The sequence below is a fragment of the Trichomycterus rosablanca genome, chromosome 24 (genome assembly GCF_030014385.1).
Source record: "Trichomycterus rosablanca isolate fTriRos1 chromosome 24, fTriRos1.hap1, whole genome shotgun sequence".
NCBI lineage: Eukaryota > Metazoa > Chordata > Actinopteri > Siluriformes > Trichomycteridae > Trichomycterus > Trichomycterus rosablanca.
This window is the reverse complement of record NC_086011.1, coordinates 12,860,719-12,881,871: the sequence shown is the minus strand read 5'-3', so window position 1 is coordinate 12,881,871 and position 21,153 is coordinate 12,860,719. Positions and strand designations below refer to the sequence as shown.

General features: G+C 37.1%; 2 protein-coding genes across 5 annotated transcripts in view; one reads left to right on the top strand and one right to left on the bottom strand.

Moving 5' to 3' along the window:
- The window catches only part of cpne1 (copine I), a 44,446-nt gene that overhangs the window by 12,336 nt on the left and 10,957 nt on the right, over positions 1-21,153 (bottom strand). For 2 of the 3 annotated variants that reach the window (XM_062986209.1, XM_062986207.1), the window contains exons 2-7: positions 4,762-4,893; positions 4,409-4,588; positions 1,192-1,266; positions 909-980; positions 698-781; positions 514-603 (exon numbers count right to left, since the gene is read on the bottom strand). In XM_062986209.1, coding sequence (XP_062842279.1) covers positions 514-603; positions 698-781; positions 909-980; positions 1,192-1,266; positions 4,409-4,588; positions 4,762-4,893 — 633 coding nt within the window. Of the gene's footprint in view, positions 1-513; positions 604-697; positions 782-908; positions 981-1,191; positions 1,267-4,408; positions 4,589-4,761; positions 4,894-8,290; positions 8,353-21,153 lie in introns of those variants that run through there. The other variant, XM_062986208.1, reaches the window with a different exon arrangement.
- Positions 8,493-21,153, top strand: part of utp3 (UTP3 small subunit processome component) — a 44,517-nt gene continuing 31,856 nt past the window's right edge. Inside the window, exon 1 of one of the 2 annotated variants that reach the window (XM_062986210.1) lies at positions 8,493-8,517. The gene's annotated coding sequence lies outside the window, so the exon portion shown is untranslated. The remainder of the gene's footprint in view (positions 8,518-21,153) is intronic. The other variant, XM_062986211.1, reaches the window with a different exon arrangement.

Below are 21,153 nucleotides of genomic sequence, written 5' to 3'. Positions count from 1 at the left end.
GGGGTTACATAAAAGTCACTCAGATCCTTTCGCTTGCCTATTTTTCTGCTTCTAACACATAAGCCACTTATTAACAAGATAATCAATGTTATTCACTTCATTTATCAGTGGTTTGAATGTAATGGCTGATTGACATATAGTAGTCTTGCAAAAGTCCACCCAACCATTAAATCATTTTGAATAACCTGCATTAAATGCATTATCTTTTATTAGCAGCATTTCTTCTGATACTGAGAGCTTTTAATCTGTACTCTAATGCAAAAAATCATGACTAAAATAACCCATAATAATATGTTTATGGCATTAATGTAGCAATACTAAGATAAAGTCTAAGGTTAAAACTCCTTGTTGTCAGAAATTTGCTGATTAATTCCTGTACTGTTTGAGCAGGCTGTATTTTATGTCTTTAGGAAAAACTCAACTACCACCACTTCTCCAAATAAAAAGGTCATATATATTACACATTACAATGCGGCCGTCATCATTAAGCAACTTCAGTTTTATCTTTCCTACCTTAATTGGCTTGTTCAGGTCCCCATTACAGAATGTATGCAAAGAAACGTAGAACTTTTTCCAGGATGGGTTCAGATTATTCTTAATGACCTGAATGTGGGAGAAGAAAAAAGAAAACCACAGTGCTGGTACAAAATTCATGTGGTTTCATGCACAAACCATGCACAGAAGAACTGAATCAGACCTCAGTCCTGTGGACCAGCTGCCACGAGCCATCATCAGCTTGCTTGAAGAATTCCAGGTAAGGATCAGACTTACCAAATAGATCCTACAAAAATAGGAAAAAAACTATGAATACCTGGTGGCGAGTCTTTGTAAGACAGAAAATGGCAATTCATGGCTAATGTGAGACGGTCATAATAGATTGTAAAAGGAAACTTAAATGTCTTTTTTACCTTTTTGTCCAGGTTCTTGGCTTCTACCTCCAGCACAATGGCTCTGTTATCTTTTACTTCTTCAGCCACAATCTGTACAACAAAAATCAAATCACATAGACTATTAGTGAATATTAAGTGAATTGCCCATAAAGGATGGGCTGAGATTTCTCAGAAACACTGCCAGAAGCTTGGTATTAGATAGTGCAGGACTGAAAAGCTGCCTTAATAAATACAGGAGAAACAAAGCAGCCAAATAAATCATTTTGAAAGCATAGAACAGAATACGCATCTTGACACGTACCGTTACTAAGCCTTTGCCGGCTGGCTTGCCTGGTTTAAGTTGAAGTGGGTTGGTGACCCTCCTACTTGACACAATCTGTAGAGAAGAATAGCACATGCAAATGGAAATGACATTTAACATTTGTACAATAAAGCCTGTTACATTTGGACTAGAGATGCATGAGTACCGATACTGGTATCGGGTATTTGCCTGATACCGCGCTCATTAACTCGTACTCGTACTCGCAAACGAGGCTCCGATACTAAACATCCGATACCGTGTGCCTAGTGCACGTTGCTGCGTTATGCCTGGTTCACACTACACGATTTTTGCCCTGATTTTCGCTCGGCGACTGGCCTCACCGAGCGGATTGAGATTTCTAGCATGTCAGATATCTGATCTGAGTTGCACGTCTGGCAATGAGTGCAATGTCGAACAGCCAATGAGAACACAGGATACAGTGTGAGGGGAAACGCAGGAGAGGAGTGTAAACAGGTACATAATATAGACAGGGACAGAATATAGTTTATATCAGGAACACACGTTTTACAGTATTTCTGACTTGATCGTTCTCTACAAAACATGAACATTGCAAAAATATTAATTAACCTCCAACTTACTATAGAACAATCCATACTGTTCATGTTGCCAAATCCACTCAGATTCATTTATTTTTCCTCCTTGATTTTACGCTGCACATCAGCGTACAACCACTTTGATCACTCGCTACTTGTTGACGTGCATTTTTGGACGTGGTATCATTAAACTTCTCGTCACTGCTCGCGTTTGTTTTCGTGACAAAACGTAGTTTGGGAGACCAGAGAAGCTCGCCTGTGATTCCAGTTGATGATAGATGGTGTAGTGTGAAACCCCCGATCACCGATCAGTCGTGTAGTGTGAAATATACACCGACTGAAAGACTCCCGAGTGCAAAAGATTCAGTCGTGTAGTGTGAACTGTACAGCGACCCGACAAATCAGAAAGTCGTGTAGTGTGAACTTGGCATAAGTGTGAACTATCCAACAGCTCGGCGACCGAATCGAGTTTTCTAGCACGTCAGATATCTGATCTGAGATGTGCGACTGGAAATGAGTGACATGTCGAACAGCCAATGATACGGTGTGAGGGGAAACGCAGGAGAGGAGTGTAAACAGGTGGGACAGGGGGATAATATAGTTTATATCAGAATAAACGTTTTACAGTATTTCTGTACAACAAAACACCAACATTGCAAAAATATTTATTAACCTCCAACTCACTACAGAACAATCTATACTATTCGTGTTGCCAAATCCACTCAGATTCATTTATTTTTCCTCCTTGATTTCATCACATCAGCGCACAAACACTTTAATCACTCGCTACTTGTTGACGTGCATTTTTGGACGTGGTATCATTAAACTTCTCGTCACTTCTCACGTGTGTTTTTGTTTTAAAAAAACGGTATTCTAAATAGGTATCGGCGAGTACAAAAGTACATATACTGTACTTGGTTGGGAAAAAATTTTATTGATGCATCCCTAATTTGGACTATGTATAAATTACTGTTATTCCATTTGGACTATGTATAAATTACTGTTATTCCATTTGGACTATGTATAAATTTCTGTTATTCCATTTGGACTATGTATAAATTTCTGTTATTACATTTGAACTATGTATAAATTACTGTTATTCCATTTGGACTATGTATAAATTACTGTTATTCCATTTGGACTATGTATAAATTACTGTTATTCCATTTGGACTATGTATAAATTACTGTTATTACATTTGGACTATGTATAAATTACTGTTATTACATTTGAACTATGTATAAATTACTTCTATTACATTTGGACTATGTATAAAAACATCTTATTCCATTTGGACTATGTATAAATTACTCTTATTACATTTGGACTATGTATAAATAAATCATTTCATCTGCAGCTTTTAATGCAACTACAATTAATAGTAATGCTATTTGGTCAGTAAAACCCACAGATAATCATTGCTCAATTTAATAAGCAGCAATTTTACCATAATAAAAATTACTGGCTTTACTACAGGTCGTTACACTAAGAAATTATATTACTAAATGATTCATGTAACCTCAGGAGCTTCACATACGCACGCACATGACCCCAATAACTGGGCTGACATCATTTAATCTGATGTTGTAAATGGACACACTCATTAAGTACAGAAGAAAGGGATTCTATAGCACCTGTTTCTACAACACTCTGAAAGAATGAAAGTAAACCTGAGAGGCATACATGCATGAAATTAATCAATATGATGCACAAATAAATAATAACAACAATAAAGAAATTACATTTAAAAAAACAAACAAATACACCGACCAGCCATAACATTAAACCACCTCCTTGTTTCTACACTCACTGTCTATTTTATCAGCTCCACTTACCATATAGAAGCACTTTGTAGTTCTACAATTACTGACTGTAGTCCATCTGTTACTTTTTTTAGCCTGCTTTCACCCTGTTCTTCAATGTTCAGGACCCCCACAGGACCACCACAGAGCAGGTATTATTTGGGTGGTGAATCATTCTCAGCACAGCAGTGACACTGACATGGTGGTGGTGTGTTAGTGTGTGTTGTGCTGGCATGAGTGGATCAGACACAGCAGCGCTGCTGGAGTTTTTAAATACCGTGTCCACTCTATTAGACACGCCTCCCTAGTTGGTCCACCTTGTAGATGTAAGGTCAGAGACGATCGCTCATCTATTGCTGCTGTTTGAGTTGGTCATCTTCGAGACCTTCATCAGTGGTCACAAAACGCTGGTCACAGGGCGCTGTTGGCTGGATATATTTTCGGTTGGTGGACTATACTCAGTCCAGCAGGGACAGTGCTATCCACTCATACCAGCACAACACACACTAACACCACCACCATGTCAGTGTCACTGCAGTGCTGAGAATGACCCACCACCCAAATAATACCTACTCTGTAGTGGTCCTGGGAGAGTCCTGACCATTGAAGGACAACATGAAAGGGGGCTGACAAAGCATGCAGAGAAACAGATGAACAGTAATGAGTCAGTAATTGTAGAACTACAAAGTGATTCTATATGGCAACCGGAGCTGATAAAATGGACAGTGAGTGTAGAAACAAGGAGGTGGTTTTAATGTTATGGCTGATCGGTGTATGAGATCTATACATAAAGCCTATTGAAAGGTAATCAAAACTTGATAAAAAAATCTGCATTTATTTGAGCTGGTGAACTGTTCATACCTGGCCCAGGTTACACTCAAAACCTCCCAGGAAGTCGTCATCTTTCAGGTCCACAGACTTGTTATCAATGTCATAGATCCCGAATTTTAGCTTTTGCACCTTCTCAAAATGATAGTCGATGCACAATCTTTTTGAGAACTCTGGATCCTGGCAATTCTTTATTTTTTCTGTGCGATCCACCTGTATAAAAATAACAACAAAAGGGCTTTGTTTAATGAAATACTGCTTGTCTAAAACAGCAACAGCGATACTATTGGTTTAACGGATGTGGTTTTCTATCACACTTATGAAAAAAAAAAAAAAAAACTCTTTACCCACACAACTACAACTTCCATATCAAATCTATTTCCTACCTCAGTCCACTTGTCATCCCCCACACTCTGCAGCAACACACACAGCGGGTCGGATTTTGAGCCAACATCTTTGTCCAAAAGGTTTTTGCAGGACACAGCAAGCTCGATCTTTGTCACACACTGGGTCGCCATCTGAAAAAAAGAAAAGGTGGATGGAAAGTACATTAATATAAGTGGAAGTAATAACAGTAATTACACAGTAATACATTTACATGCATTATTCTGATTAACTTTTGAGCTGCTAAGAGAGTCAAACAATGATATATCAATGTACACTCAGGAAGGTCCCAACAGCAGCTTTTCCATTAGTGATACAACCACAACATCGAAGTGTTGTATATACGCTAATACAGACGCTAATATTATTATTAGATATTAGGTTAGTTTAATGTCGAACACAGTCATGGACAATTTTGCATCTCCAATTCACCTCACTTGCATGTCTTTGGACTGTGGGAGGAAACCCACGCAGACACGGGGAGAACATGCAAACTCCACACAGAAAGGACCGCCCCACCTGGGGATCGAACCCAGGACCTTCTTGCTGTGAGGCGCCAGTGCTACCCACTGAGCCACCGTGCCGCCCTACAGACGCTAATAACCACACTAACCAAAAGTGTGTTCAGATAAAATGCATATTAAAAAAGAACAAATTAAATTAGTTAATGCTTTTGGTATTTTGCCTCTGTAGCCAGGTTGGTTGCTATGGTAATGACAGATGTGCCTGCGCTGAGCTCGTAAGCTTGCTACCAAAGGCAACGTCTAGTCATTAGGGCTCCAAGAACCAATCAACAAATTGTTTATCAAATTAGTTAAACAGTTAGCAATTATCGATTAGTCTGTCTATTGTTTATTCTATACTCAGTCACTCACTTCCTTAATTGCTTATCCAAATAGGGTCACGTCGGTGCTGGAGCCTATCCCAGCTTTTCGATGGGCACCAGGCACACAGTAACACCCTGGACGCCAGTCCATCACAGGGCAGACACACATACACACACCCATTTTTACCTATACAACGGGTGATCACTAAGGACTGAGCGAATATACATGTATATATGTGTACTTAAGTATATTCATACAAATGCATATGTATGCTAATGTATATATAGTTATGGCTATATTGGCCCAATCCAATGTGCAATACTTGTCACTTATCACTTTATATTTAATATTTAATCTATATTTAATTTGGACCGTGTACTGTATACTTGGAACCGCACCTTCCTGCACTTTTACTTTTAATTCCATTTGGTTATTTTTACACTCAATCCATCCTCATCATTAATAACTGCTCTGTAGCTATGCAGTATATGTAAAACTCAGGTTACATTCAATCTGTCAAAGTGTTTGTACTTTCTCGAATTTATATTGTTGTCATTTTTTTTTCTTTATAGTGTGTATTTGATCTGATTGGATGTACAATGCTACTGGGACTAATTTCCTTCGGGATCAATAAAGTATCTATCTATCTATGTATCTTTCTATCTTATCTAATCTATCTGGTGGTCCTGACCATTGAAGAACAGGGTGAAACTACAAAGTGCTTCCATTTGGTAAGTGGAGCAGATAAAATGGACAGAAACAATGATGTGCTTTTAATGTCACTTACCAATCCTACACTCGATCCACACACAAATGGGTGAGATTTAATAGGTGTTTTGTTTGGCTTTAGGAGCAATTTCAGACCACCACACCCTAAAGATTTAGAGTAGGACTAAACTATGGTTTGTTCCTTAAACAGGTCACACAGGTACAGCAGGAGTAAACAAAGGCTATAACCCAGTTTGACAATAATCTATCTCATTCAAACACACTGTCAGATCCACAATCTTGGGTTAAATGGAATGTATAACGTATGGTGGGGCAGAAGCTGGATGCATGTCGTCCAAAGGGGGCAATAAAACTTGTAGCATACGTTTACATTAACTTACAATTAAAAAATATAGGGACTATAGGGAATTAAACTTTGCAACAACACACCTGTTGTTTACAACGGTTTAGGAAACCATGCAATGATCTAATATTCACTATCAAATCACAAAAACGACTCAAGTTGCCCTGCAGCCCTTAATATCATTACATTATTTAAAATACACGGTATTTAAATACTCATCAGAGTATTTAAAATATTAAAGGAAACAAAACACCCTGAATTACAGAAGGGGTTTAGGTCTAATCCAGAGCGGTAGAGAGAACAGAGTGGCGACACTCCCATAGGGAACCGTTGGAAAGGGGGCGGGACATATTTTCTGTGCAGCTTCCGGGTTGTGGAGCTCTGTATAGTTCCAAACAACCCATAGAGCCTCATTCATTTCCACTACTTATCCAGCATTTTTAGCTGTTTGTTGCTTTGTTTTAAAAAAAATAATGAATTTAATGTCATTAATATACTTAATACTGTTATTGTTTAGCATTTGCTCAGCACTAAATGTTACATGTTTATCTTAATTAATAGATATAACTGAATTTAGCTTAGTCAGCTAAGCTAAATTATTGACACGAGTCTTTTCACCTAAAATTGATTAATTAAAAGTTGATTAATCAAGAGTCTTGTTACAGAAATGATAATAAAACATCAGAGCCATAATAAATCATTATACTTTTACTTTCATACTTAAGTACATTTGAAGGTAAATTTAGTTTAGTACTTTAGTGGAGGTATTTTTACTTTTACTACTACTTTTACTGGAGTAATATTTTACCTTGGATATCTCTACTTCAACTCAGCTACATGGTTTGTGTACCTTGTCCACCACATACATTAGACAAAATGAACTAGTGCATATTAATTATGAATTAATTCATGTATTACATGTAGAAATAAATTATTACTTACTCATGAAATAGATGAATGAATGCTATGTCATGTACATGCACTATAATGTTAAAGGTGCGGTAGTGTGTTTATGAACCTGTTCATTTAGTGCAGGTAAACCTTATGAATCCAGCCACATGGCTTAGTGTTTAACCAAAATGATTATTATTATGAATCCTCAGGAAAGTGAAGGGAGATTAGTTTATGTAAAAAACAAAACATAAAAAACTGTTTAAACTACTTAATGATATCGCATTATGTAATGTATGCTAATATAATGTACTGTGTGTTAACAAGAACGACCTATTAAGTCATTATAAACATCAATCTTCCACTTCATATACCAAATTGACATTAAAGCAGATGCAGTAAATGTAAACGCAGTTGAAAATACCCAGAAATTGTACAAATGTTTATTATTTACTGTTTAATATTTCATTTACTGCTGCCTGTCCCATATGAGAACATGACAGCGCCGGGTTTGTTTGGAACTATCGGAGGGTTACATGAACCACGTGACCGCGTGGCGGCGAGATCAAGGAGTGTCGCAACTCTCTCTATCTACGGCTCTGGTCTAATCCACAGAAAGACTATTGTAACAGTACCTAACGGGCATTTCCGGATTAGCGTATCCGCTATTAAACACCCACTATTATAGAGTAAATAAAACCTTAAACACACATTAAAAGTGTTTTAAAAACGTAACCATACCTTTACAACAGTCACAAGAAATTTCTCACGCAGTCTTTAATACAACATACGCCTTACTGCTGCTGAACTGATTTGAAGGTGTGGTGCACGGCGGCTTGCTCTATATCGCCTCTGCCTCCTGCTATTGGTCAGAGTAACACGCAGAGCTCTGCTCCCATTGGACAATCCGCCGTCAATCACCGTGCTCGCTGCAACGCTACAAACCAGTAATGCTACATTCCTCACAGGTTCGTTCACTCACTGCTGGTTCATCTTACACTTCAAACAGCTGCTTCAACCGAGCTCCAATACTAATATTCAAACAATATACACACAAACCAACGATAATAAGGTCATATAAGCAACAGAATTGCACTTTAAACGGACACACACGCTAAAGTAGGAATAATGAAGCGTAAACAAAAGTATAGATGAAGCAGTCTGAACGAGTTTTGGCTTGAAAGAGGGTTTAACCTCCAGGGTGGTTCCAAAATGTCATTCAACTCTCAAGCAAATAAAAACCGCACATTCGTGTGGTTAGCATGAAGTAACAGCCCAGAGTTCAAAACCTACTACCCTCAAAAATGCTACAAATGTAAACAATATTTGTACTTCTGTACTCATGTGTCACTAAACATGTAATATTAGAACACTTAAAGCAATATTTGTGGGGTATTAAATAGTTTAGCATCCCCAATGTTCAGAAAACAACAGTGGGCGGCGCGGTGGCTAAGTGGGTAGCGCTGTCGCCTCACAGCAAGAAGGTCCTGGGTTCGATCCCCAGGTGGGGCGGTCCGGGTCCTTTCTGTGCGGAGTTTGCGCGTTCTCCCCGTGTCTGCGTGGGTTTCCTCCGGGTGCTCCGGTTTCCTCCCACAGTCCAAAAACATGCAGCCAGGCTAATTGGAGACACTGAATTGTCCTATAGGTACCTGGCCACTAGGATGCATAAACCAGTGCGCATTGTAGTGCCGGTCCCAAGCCCGGAGAAATAACAAAAGGGAGGGTTGTGTCAGGAAGGGGCATCCGGCGTAAAAAACTGTGCCGAATCAATAATGCAGATCACGATCCGCCGGCGACCCCTAACGGGAACAGCCGAGGAAATAGAATGTTCAAAAAACAGCAGTAAAATGGTCTGGTAACACCTCTATAGTAAGGTCACAGAGCCGCATAGATTATTTTACTCAGTCTACCCAATTTTTGAGAAGACTTTATTAATCCATTTGGGGAAAGTAAATTGTTACAGCAGTATGAAATAAGGTGGTAAAACAGAAAAAAAACACATAGTGAGTCGTTAATGACAGTAAGAGGATTACCTTTAGAAAACAAGTGATGTACTTATATTATCATGAATATAATATATACATTACATATTGCACTTGATAATATCAGTAAGCCTCAGCTAGTCAGTGTTCATGACTTACGAAAGGGAACGTAAAAGAATAGAATTCAATGGAGCAACTAGGAAAGCCACTGTTAACCTACAGTAATATTACTGCTCATCAGAAATTTGCAAAGAAACAACTGGGTGATCTCGAAACATGTTGGAATAATGTTCTACAGAAAGATGAATCACATCTGTGCAAAAACCATTCATAATCTAGATTCATAATCATTCATAAACTATACCAGCAGTCAATCATGGTGGTGGTAGTGTGATTGTGTGTGGTACATTGCTTGTGTCAGGACCTGGGTGACAGGTCAGAAGAACAACAAAAAATCATTTGTCCAAATGCAACAGGGAAATAATAAAATAAGAACTGGTGCAGGTCATCATCTAAATTACAAATAATACAGAGTTAATTGGATTGGTTAACTTGAACCATGCTTTGCAGAGATAATGGTCTGGTAACACCTTCATAGTAAGGTCACAGAGCTGCATAGATTATTTTACTCAGTCTACCCAATTTTTTTGACTTTTGAACCCTTTGGGGAAATTAACTTGTTACAGCAGTATGAAAGAAAGGTGGTAAAACAGAAAAAAAAAATGTAAAAAGAAGCTGCTAGACAAAATTGCACACATAGTGAGTAGTCATTTAGAGTAAAAGGATTAACTTTAAAACAAGTGATGTACTTAATAATATTGTGAATATAATATAGACACGAAAATATGAACAATATATTACATATTGCACATTAACTAACACCAACACAATGATTTTTGGTTTGTCTTGTGTGTGTTGAGGTGTGTTGTGGTGTTTAATTTTCTGCCCTGTTAAAATATTTTTCGTGACACACCTGTAATAAAATCTATTGCACTTTAGTCAAACAGAATCACCACAGGAGTGAGACGAAAAGAAAACACCCTATTAAAAACCAATCAATGGTCTGCACTGTTTCTTACCCCAATCAGTACACATCAAGTAGGGTAACCAAATTTAGTATGGGTACTTAGGTACAGGTTGGGTCAGCTGGCAAGGGAAATGACTAAATGTGGGATCTCAAATTTAAAAACACACCGTACCATACGTGGTACCGCTATCAATTTGGGTAAGCACGGGAGTTGGTCTAGTTCAAACCTAGACACAAAGTAATTTTCTTGTTTAATTACTTATAAAGTAAAAAGTTAAGTGTTTACATGAGTATAGCCTCCAATGACTGTGGAGGACTGCACATATCCCCAACACCAAACTAATTAAACCAAATCCAGGTCACTATGTGCACAGAAGCACATGTTACATGTTATACACCTGTTAGGTAGTCAGAGGGATCTTTAAATATGTTCGACCAAACAGCGTATATAAGGTGTTAAGTGGCAGTCATTGCTGCTAAAGGTACAGGTACAGGTACAAATTCTTAGTAATTCCATTTACAAATTACTGGTTTACAAAAACGACATGGGAGATTACTCAAAGTGACTTTGGCAATTACTTTCTAATAGCTCAGGAGATATTAAAATATTAAAATTCTATTTACTACATCAGAAACTGTTTCGATATCCAGGTAAGCACGATCTCCTGCCATGGAAAACCCATATGCCCAGACTGTGGTTAGTGATATTTTCACTCTGACTGTAAAAAAACTGTACTCTTTACCCTCAATCCACAGTTATTAATTAGGCACACACAAAAAAAAAAAACAGAGACAACTAAATGACACACTTTATCTACAATGGTGAACCTACCATATAGTATAGCCTCCACTGAGTTTAAAATATGTTTTAAAAAACAGCTTCATACTTAAATCTGAAAGAAAAGGTTTAAGACAGAAACTTTAAGTCTTAAATGGAATGTTTAGGAACTCTGTTTTATACTTGATTCAGCCTAAACAAAACAATGAGTATTAATAAGGGCACCTCAGGTTTAAAGTAAATCTTTTTAGTGGAAAATGTAGAGGACTAAACCTTTAAAACAACTATTTAGGGTGTGTTCGAAAACCTAGGGAGCTGCCTTGCTGTCTTACTGCCTACATAGGCAGCTGCCTCAGTAGAGAGGATTCTAATAAGTCAATGACTTATAAGGCAGGTTATTGGAACGCTCTACTTAGACAGCGATAAAATCAGGTTTCGCTTACTAAGTTAACACAGTTAGCATCATGCCATTTAAACCAATGGGATGGGGTGGCACAGCGCGCTAGCATGTCAACTAACATCTCCCTTCGTGTACCGAAAACGGTTAAATACGCTGACAAGCCCGAACTTGCAAATAAATACACTTGTGCAGGTTTATACACAATTAAAAATCATAATTTATTTACGTTTGAAAATAACTGTTTTTTTTTTTCTATGAGAAAAGTTGTGCCGCACTGAATGCTGGGATATCCTTCGCCACTAAGGCAGCATCGGATGCTCACTTGTTTTTGAGTCAAAATAGCGTTGAATTGTTAAGATGCCGAACTAGACAGCATATTAAGGCATCTAGGATTTCGAACAGCCTCCTTCTCGGGAGCGTGCATAGGATGACGTAAAATGCTGTCTTTGTAGAGAGCTCCCTAGCTTTTCGAACACACCCTTAATGTTTTAAACAATTTAATCTTTTAATTTAAAGATCTGTGGATTAAAACTTACCCTCGGTAACAAAACCAGTCAAAATTCCTCTACATTTGTGGTTTATGGCAAACACTTTTAGAATGCCAGATAGCTACATGATCATAGCTCAAATTGCATTAGTCAGAGGATAAAAGTATTTGGATATCAACATTGTATTTAACATTCAACTCCTAAATGCCTGCAACAATGGCCTTACAATGTAATTCAATTTTTAGAAGTGTTTTAATGCAGTGTTCTTTTTGTATCACCACAAAAACGTGTTAATATTTTCCATGGTTGTCAATTTCTTTGGTATATGTTTACTCTGATAGCATTGTGTAAATTGTAACAACTGAGTCACAAATCAATGGTACTTGCACCACATGTACACATTGTTTCTAATGCTACAGTGCAGCCTGCTTTAAGTATATTTAAATACATATATATATATAATTCAAAATACATTTTGTAGTAATAAGGAACTTCACACTTGTGAAACTCTATACGGCAAGTTTGTTTAGCAATGCAAGCTAACATTATTGTTTATGACAAGCAGGTATTGTTTAAAGAGCACACAAAAGTAAAGTCCAGGCTGCTTCCTAAATCTCATTCTAATGTTCCAGTTTGCTATGATTTTCAAAAAATTCTATCACAGTTCAAACAGAAAGTTACATAAAATTCAAAATCTAAACAACTAGACACATCAAGCCTTAGCTACGACCAGTGTTCATGACTTCACAATACGAAAGGGAATGTAAAAGAATAGAATTCAATGGACTGTAGCAACTAAGAAAGCCACTGTTAACCTACAGTAATATTACTGCTCATCAGAAATTTGCAAAGAAACAACTGGGTGATCTTGAAACATGCTGGAATAATGTTCTACAGAAAGATGAATCGCATTTGTGCAAAAACCAATACACAGTCTAGACACTATACCAGCAGTCAAACATGGTGGTGGTAGTGTGATTGTGTGTGGTACATTGCTTGTGTCAAGACCTTAGTCAGATCAAAAGGAGAATAAAGAATCATTTGTCCATATGCAACAGGGGAATAAAAAAATAAAAACTGGCACAAGTCATCATCTAAATTATAAATAATACAGAGTTAATTAATTGGATTGGCATTAAAGTCCTAACTTGAACCATGCTCTGCCGAGTAATAAAAAACTTGGTTCTAAACAGAAAAGTGGCTAAAATTCATACAGAGTGATGTAAAGGACACACAAAAACACACCCAATGACCAATGGATATCTGACCATCAGCTTGCTGGTCATCCGATTCCAAAACCACCGGCATTAAAGATTCTACTAAATCAGAGTGTCTGTAAAAAATTTTAAAAGAGCATTGGTGATTAACTGATCACATTTGTGTGTAATTAATCCCAAATGTGTTTAATAGGATTAATATGGAGGACTGCAAATAGCCCCAACACCTAACTAATCAAACCAAATCCAGGTCACTATGTGCACAGAAAGGGCTTTTCCAAAACTGTTGGCACAAAAACAGACAAACATCATTCATTATGTTAGATAATAATATACACCTGTTAGATAGTCAGAAGGATCTTCAAATATGTTCGACCAAATAGCGTATATAAGGTGTTAAGTGGCCGTCATTGCTGCTAAAGGTACAGGTACAGGTACAAATTCTTAGTAATTCCATTTACAAATTACTGGCTTACAAAAACAACATGGGTGAGTACTTTGGCAATTACTTTCTAATAGCTCTAAATTCTATTTTCTACATCAGAAACTGTTTCGACATTCAGGCAAGAACGATCGCATGTCATGAAAAACCCACATGCCCAGACTGTGGCTAGTGCTACTTTCACTCTGACTATACTTTAGCAGGAAAAAAAACGTACTCTTTACCCTCAACCCACAATTATTAGGAACACACAAAAAAACAACAGAGATAACTAAATGACACACTTCATCTACAATGGTCAACCTACCATATTCCTGTTTTCTAACAGTTAACATTCCACCTACTGTATTATAATGGCCTGTAGAGAAGAATAGGTTTTTTTGGCAACAGGGTTATTTTTTCTTATGAGATTATTCAGTTACTAAACCGTGACAAAAATGTTTGTTCTATTAATTTACATCCATTAATTCTTATCTTAATTGGTTAGTTTGTCAAAATTCTAAGGGCAGAATAAATATTTAGATTTTTACAATTTATTTTAGATTGTTGGAGCAAATGTGGACTGATTTTATTGTTAAATGTGTCAATGCACCTTCTTATCAATGTAATAATTATTTTAACATTGTGTAAGCAGATAGCACGCTGGCTCAGCAGGCTGTATTGGGCCTAACAGCTTTGACAATCCAGGTTAGATCTCGAGTTGCTGTCTGCAAATTTTCTTCTACAAACCCCAGAAAAGTTGAGACATTTTGTAAAATGCCAGTGTTCCAATGTTTCACTGATCAACCTAATTGTATTTTGCAAATATGAAGAACGTCATGCCTGTACCACACTGAATTGAGATGTTGAGATGAGGCAAAGTTAAGAGTATTTAACTTACACCAGTTGAAACATTCCATAATGTTCCAACTTTGGAATGCCCAGTAAGTACATGCAAACTGGTTCCATTTATGTTTGTTTTTCCTCTTTAAATCTTTGTGCATAAGTCTTTGATGCGTTAAATGAATGTCCATATGGCACCACAGAAGTAGCCTTTAAGCGTAAAACTGCAGTACCCATGAGTAAGTAATGTCACTGTACTGTAATGTTATAAACACTGTACTTTATATTCCTTTTGCTACTCTGTTGCTTATATTTTACTTTGGCCCCTTTGTGGAAAGAGCATTTAAAACAACAACAACAAAACACTTGACAATATTTAATTCATGCTGATATTTATTTGATTTGAATATTTAATTGAATTTATTCAAAAATGTACTAAGTTAATTGTATTATAAATCACTTCCACAAGTCTAACATAAATTATTATTTTTAAAAACTTCACCTTGCTTTATTTATTCCTGCTTTTAGAATTTTAACAAATGAATCAATGGGTATTAATAACAATTAATAAATGCGAGTAAAACAAATCTATTCTTCCTTAAAGACCATTATATTACAATAGGTTGGATGTTATGCTATTCTGTAGCCCATAATTCCCTTTGGCCCCTTTGTGGCAAGAATAATTCATAACAATAAAATACTTCAAAATACTTAAAAATTCAGGTGATACAAAATTAAGAGTTAATTTGATTAAAAATGTAATTAGATTAAGAATAATTACATTTCTGCTTTCGTCATGATATTAAATTGAAAGAGAATTCTCAAATTTTACTGGTACTTTAATGACTTTAAACTCCAAATTAAACACATTATAGATAATGGTAACTTTGTTCCTCTAGGTTATATTTTATTACTTATTACTAAAGCTAACGTAAAACATTTATACCTTCTACCATAAGTAATAGGTCAGAATTTTAAACAAACTAATTTTAAGATTTCAGAACACTGGTGGCAGTTATGGGGTTAAATTATTTAATCTACTTTTAATTGTCATTCTAATGCATGGTGAGATATAGACCAAAAACTATAGCAATCAACAACCTTTGTTAAGGCGTGCAATTTGTTGAAAATAAACCCACTATTAATTTAGAGCTACAATTGCAAAGTCCTGATTTTAATACCAAAGAATTACTTTGTTTACAACAAAAACATTTACACAGTCAAACTTTATTAGGTATGCAGTTTGTTGGCTCTAAGCTAAAATGCTAACTCGTATGATCCAACCAATATTCTATGTTGTCAAATGCTCCAAAACATTTGATACAAGTTTAGATGTCCTGTATGTTCCAGCATTACAACCACACAGCCAGCAGCACAATAATGACAATATATGATGACAAAAAATATTCAAGAATAATATCTTTGTTTTTTTACTATTAGCATCATCTATGATTCTGTGAAGCACTGGTTCTAAATCTTATCAGCTTGGCCACAACTGCATGAGTAACAAGTCCCTTAGGACGAACAGTAAAAGTGTAAAAACCAGCAAATGTTGCAGTCCATATTCACATTATAATGCAGCCCGAAATTCTACAACTTTTAAATTCCAAAAGCCAGGCAAACCCAAAGACAACAACTGCAATGACAACATTGAAACACTTATGATTGTTATAATAAACACATTTGTGAAGTTTTCCTCTCCCACAACATTTAGCAGCAAGGATCCAAAATCAGTATAGCATTAAGAAAAGGATAAAAAGACAAAAAGATTCACTGTTTAAACAAAGGCAAATATATTGAATAGTTTTAGATTTAGAGAAGCAAATAATGGGGAAAAAATGGATCACAACCCCCCCATCATATCATTTCAATCCATTTCCAGTTTCCCACTCCTATTACAAATAAAAAGCATCAGTAAAATGTATTTTAAATGAGTATTTACAAACCCTATTACAGGACATTTTATGAATGCAACAAAAAACAAAAATCTGACATTTAGGCCGCTCAGGTGGCGCAGGTGTCCTCATAACTGGTGCAACTGCGGCCCCTGCTGGCTGACTGATGGCGCCTGCACAGGACTGAGGAATAATGCTGATGGGGGTGTGGCCCTCCATACACAGTGCCCGTCGGTGTATGAACTCGACTCGTGCAGGTGAAAAATGCAGTCTGTACTGACTGTACGTGCCGGAGGGGGCGTATGTCAATTGAGAGGCGTCCTCAATTAGCGGTGAAGGGTCGAATCAGTATAGAGGACGCAATCAGGGTAACTGGACACGACTAGATTAGAGGAGAAAATTGGGGGGAAAATTTTATTTAAAAAAAAAATCTGACATTTGTTACTTCTCGCACATTTATTAAACTGATTAAAGTACAAATAAACGACAATGTTTTGGCTGACCAACTTGATTCTATTTTGTAAATATAAACACATTCTGAATGTGTCCTCAACACATTTTAAAGAAAAGGTCTGGGTGGGCCAAAATAACAGCAAAAAGTTCACAGAATATTTAGAATCCGCCGTTTTGAAGCATTTTACAATAAGCAGTTGAATTAATAACAGATGAGGTAATCATGATTGGGTATAAAGGGAGGATCCACCAAAGGCCCAGTCTTAGAAAGCAAGGATGGGTCATGGCTAACATTGTTGGGCCAAACGTCATGAAAGAAGGTAAAAAAAAAAAAAAAAAAAAATCGCAATGCAAAATTGTGAATAATTTGTCTTTTACCATCTACTGTACATAATATTGTTAAAGGGTTCAGGGAATCTAGACTTAGGGCAATGCCAGAAACCACTATGGAACAAGCATGACAAATGAGCCCGTGTTTCATATTGGTTTGGGAAAAAAGACATTTAATTCTCTGTGTATAAGCTGCAATAGACCACCTATCTGCAAAAGGTGCAAAAGCAAGCATCTATCTTTGTATGCGTGTCCTGCATATGTGTAAAAGTACCACGGTCACAGAAGGATATATTGGAACTATAGAGACATTTGCTGCCATCAATGTGACCCAGGAAGTCCAGGTTATTTTAGCAAGACAATGCTAGGCCTCATTCTGCACACACTATCACAGCGTGTTTTGTATACACAGTGTGTGTGTGTGGCCTGCAGTCCAGATCTGTCTCCTATTGAAAATGTATGGTGGATTTTGAGGGCAGTTGTAGCCTAGTGGTTAAGGTACTGGATTAGTAATCGAAAGGTCACTGGTTCAAGCCCCACCGCTGTAAGGTTGCCACTGTTGGGCCTTTGAGCAAGGTCCTTAAGCCTCAATTGCTTAAATAATATACTGTCACAGTACTGTAAGTCACTTTGGATAAAATGTGACCATGCACTGTTAAGTAACTGAAGTTTTGTATTAAGCAAGAATTCCACTTGCAAAACTGCAACAATACGTGTCCTCAGTTCCAAAGTACAACCAAACAAAACATCTGTACTAATCCAAAACTTACCTTCAATAAAACTAAGGACTCGAGAGGGACCTCAGAGCACTCCAAGAAATGAACCCAATATTCCAAACTTGTCTTAATAATTCCCCTCCTGTTAAGTTCACGCTTCTCATATTTTTCATATCATGTAGTCATATAAAAATGCAACAATATATATCAGGGGTGTCAAACTCACGGCCCGCGGGCCAGATCCGGCCCGCCGCGTCATTTGATCCGGCCCGCGAGAGCTTAAACGACTGTATGATTGTTGTGATGGTTCGAGTCGTTACAGAGACGCGCTTATAATTTAATGCGCTCCTGCACCTTTAAGAGACAACGTGACATCGTAGTCATGGCAACTAACTTTAACCTTCGCTAAGAAGCCATGTGACTTTTACGGCAAAAGAACGCGGGGTAGCGTAGTCAGTAATGTAAACAATAATAAATAAATACAAATAATTATCTTTCGGTATAATACCCAAGCATTGTCTGTAAGTAGTGACGTTTATATTCTCAGTTGTTAGTAAATGTTTAGTGAGTACATCACAGCGTTTTAGTTACAAATTTACCGTAATTAAATACTGTTGTTACGTTACTATAGCAATTAGTATCTTTACACACAATTTTAACTCGTTATTTTACGTTTGGTTAAATCTCATATTGTACCAGATGTAACACTTGACTACAGCTGTGTGCTTTTACTGTATTAGGTTCTTTATTGTTTTTATTGTTTGTATTTTTACTTCATTTTGATGCACACAGTGTATCACACAGCTGGGAAGCAAAGAAACCGACTGTATTCTGAAGGGAGCTGTCTGTCTGTCTGTCTAGCTGAGAAAGGAGGATAAACTATTAGTGAGGGCAGAATGATTGTCTTAAAAATACACTGTAAAATCCTAAATAAACTGCATCTTTCAAAATGCAGGCTGATTTTGTGACCTGCAAAGTGACATATCCCGCCAGTAGATGATGTTACACATATTTACACATGATCCTAAAATGTACAAAAAGATAAGTAAGAAAATTAAGCATAAGGAGGAAATTTAATGAAAGTGAAAACAAGTTTGTGCTTCAGGAAGAGAAACCGGTGCGTCTCTTGTGTTATGAGGCCGTGTCTGTGGTAAAGGAGGACAATATAAATGCAGAATTCAGCCTCCAAGAAAAACAACAGACTGCAATCACAGCAGGATACGTTAAAATCGGCCCTTTGAGGGCCACAATAATGCTGATGTGGCCCTCGGTGAAAATGAGTTTGACACCCCTGATATATATGGTCAATAATGAATATGAAAGTAAAAAAGGTTTCACGATGTTTAAAAAAAATTAAAACATAAAAAAGGCCAACAATTCAAATTAAAATTGTGCTAGCGCAGCAATGAAATTGCATTTAATTAATGTCACTGATAATAAATCTGATGCCTTTTGTTTTTTTTCTTTTGTTCGCATTACAATTTGGAAAAGTTGATTGATTACCAAGAAAAATCAGGCCATCATGTAACAGTGGCGTTACTAGGAGCTCATGGGCCCCAGTGCAAAAAAAAAATTTTTGGGCCCCCTCAACAAATGTAATTTATATACAGTACCAGTCAAAAGTTCTCTTCAGTGGTTTTTCTTAATTATTTTTATTTTCTACATTGTAGATTAATACTGAAGACATCCAAACTATGAAGAAACACATATGAAATTATGTAGTGAACAAAAAAATTTTAAACAAACCAGAATGTGTTTTATATTTTACCAACTCTACCTCTGCACAGCACAACTGATGGTCTCAAACACATTAAAAAAGCAAGAAATTCCAGAAATTAACTCGACAAGGCACAAACATTAATTGAAAACCATTCCAGGTGGCTACCTCATGAAGCTGATTGAGAAAATGCCAAAAAGTGTGCAAAGCTGTCATCAAAGCAAAAGATGGCTACTTTAAAAAATATAAAATATAAAACATATTCTGGTTTGTTTAACACTTTTTTTGTTTACTACATAATTCCATATGTGTTCCTTCATAGTTTGGATGTCTTCATTATTAATCTACAATGTTGAAAATAAAAAAAAATCAAGAAAAACCACAGGAATGAGAAAGTGTGTCCAAACTTTTGACTGGTACTGTATGTATATACATATATACACATATGTGAAGGGCCTCCACCCACCATGGGCCCCAGTGCACCTGCCTAGTGCAGTTACACCCCTGTCATGTAATAATGAAGCAAAGTCAAGTCTTAAACTGGTACTTTTACATGAGAGGAGTTTTACTAATGGAGGGCATGGACAAATTCCACAACAAAAACACACACATAGAGCCCCAATTAGAGCTATTGGGAAGTCAAATGCTCATTTTTATATGTAGGGTTCATTTACATTTACTAAGTGCAGTCTGTTAAACTATGACTGTTTACAAGTGGAATGGTAGTTATGCATTGTGATTTGAATGATGATTTTTATTGCATAACAGTTGCTCCATTGTACTTAAAATGAAAAGAGCTACCTTAAGGCATTGGTGCAGAATTCAGCAAAACACCAGCGTTTGAAGGGGTTGAATTTAAACACAACACTGGTTCTCTACACGTAGTGGTGGGTGGGTGCGTGAGTAATCAAGAACTACACAATTTAAAAAACACTTTTAAAGGCTCCCAGGTGGCGTGTCAGGATATTCCGCTAGCACACCAGCACCGAGTTTCTGAACTCCTCGGTGCGAAACTCGGTGTTGCCACCGGTCGGCTGGGCGCCATCTGGCGGACATAATTGGCAGTGCGTGCAGCAGATACTAATTGGCCACCGTATCTGCAGGGTGGGGACCGGACTATGTGTGGGTGGGTGGTTGTTCGTGTGCTGTGTAAGGACCCTGATTGGCGGAAGAGACGCCTGTGCAGAATGCAGGGGCGAGAAGAGGAGGGCTGTACACGTGTCAGAAGAGGCGTGTACAGCGACGTGCTCTCCTTGGATGCAATCTGGTATCTCTCAGCAGCGGAAGACAAAAATTGAGTGTGCTAAATCGGGAGGAAAATGGGGAGAAAATGCAAA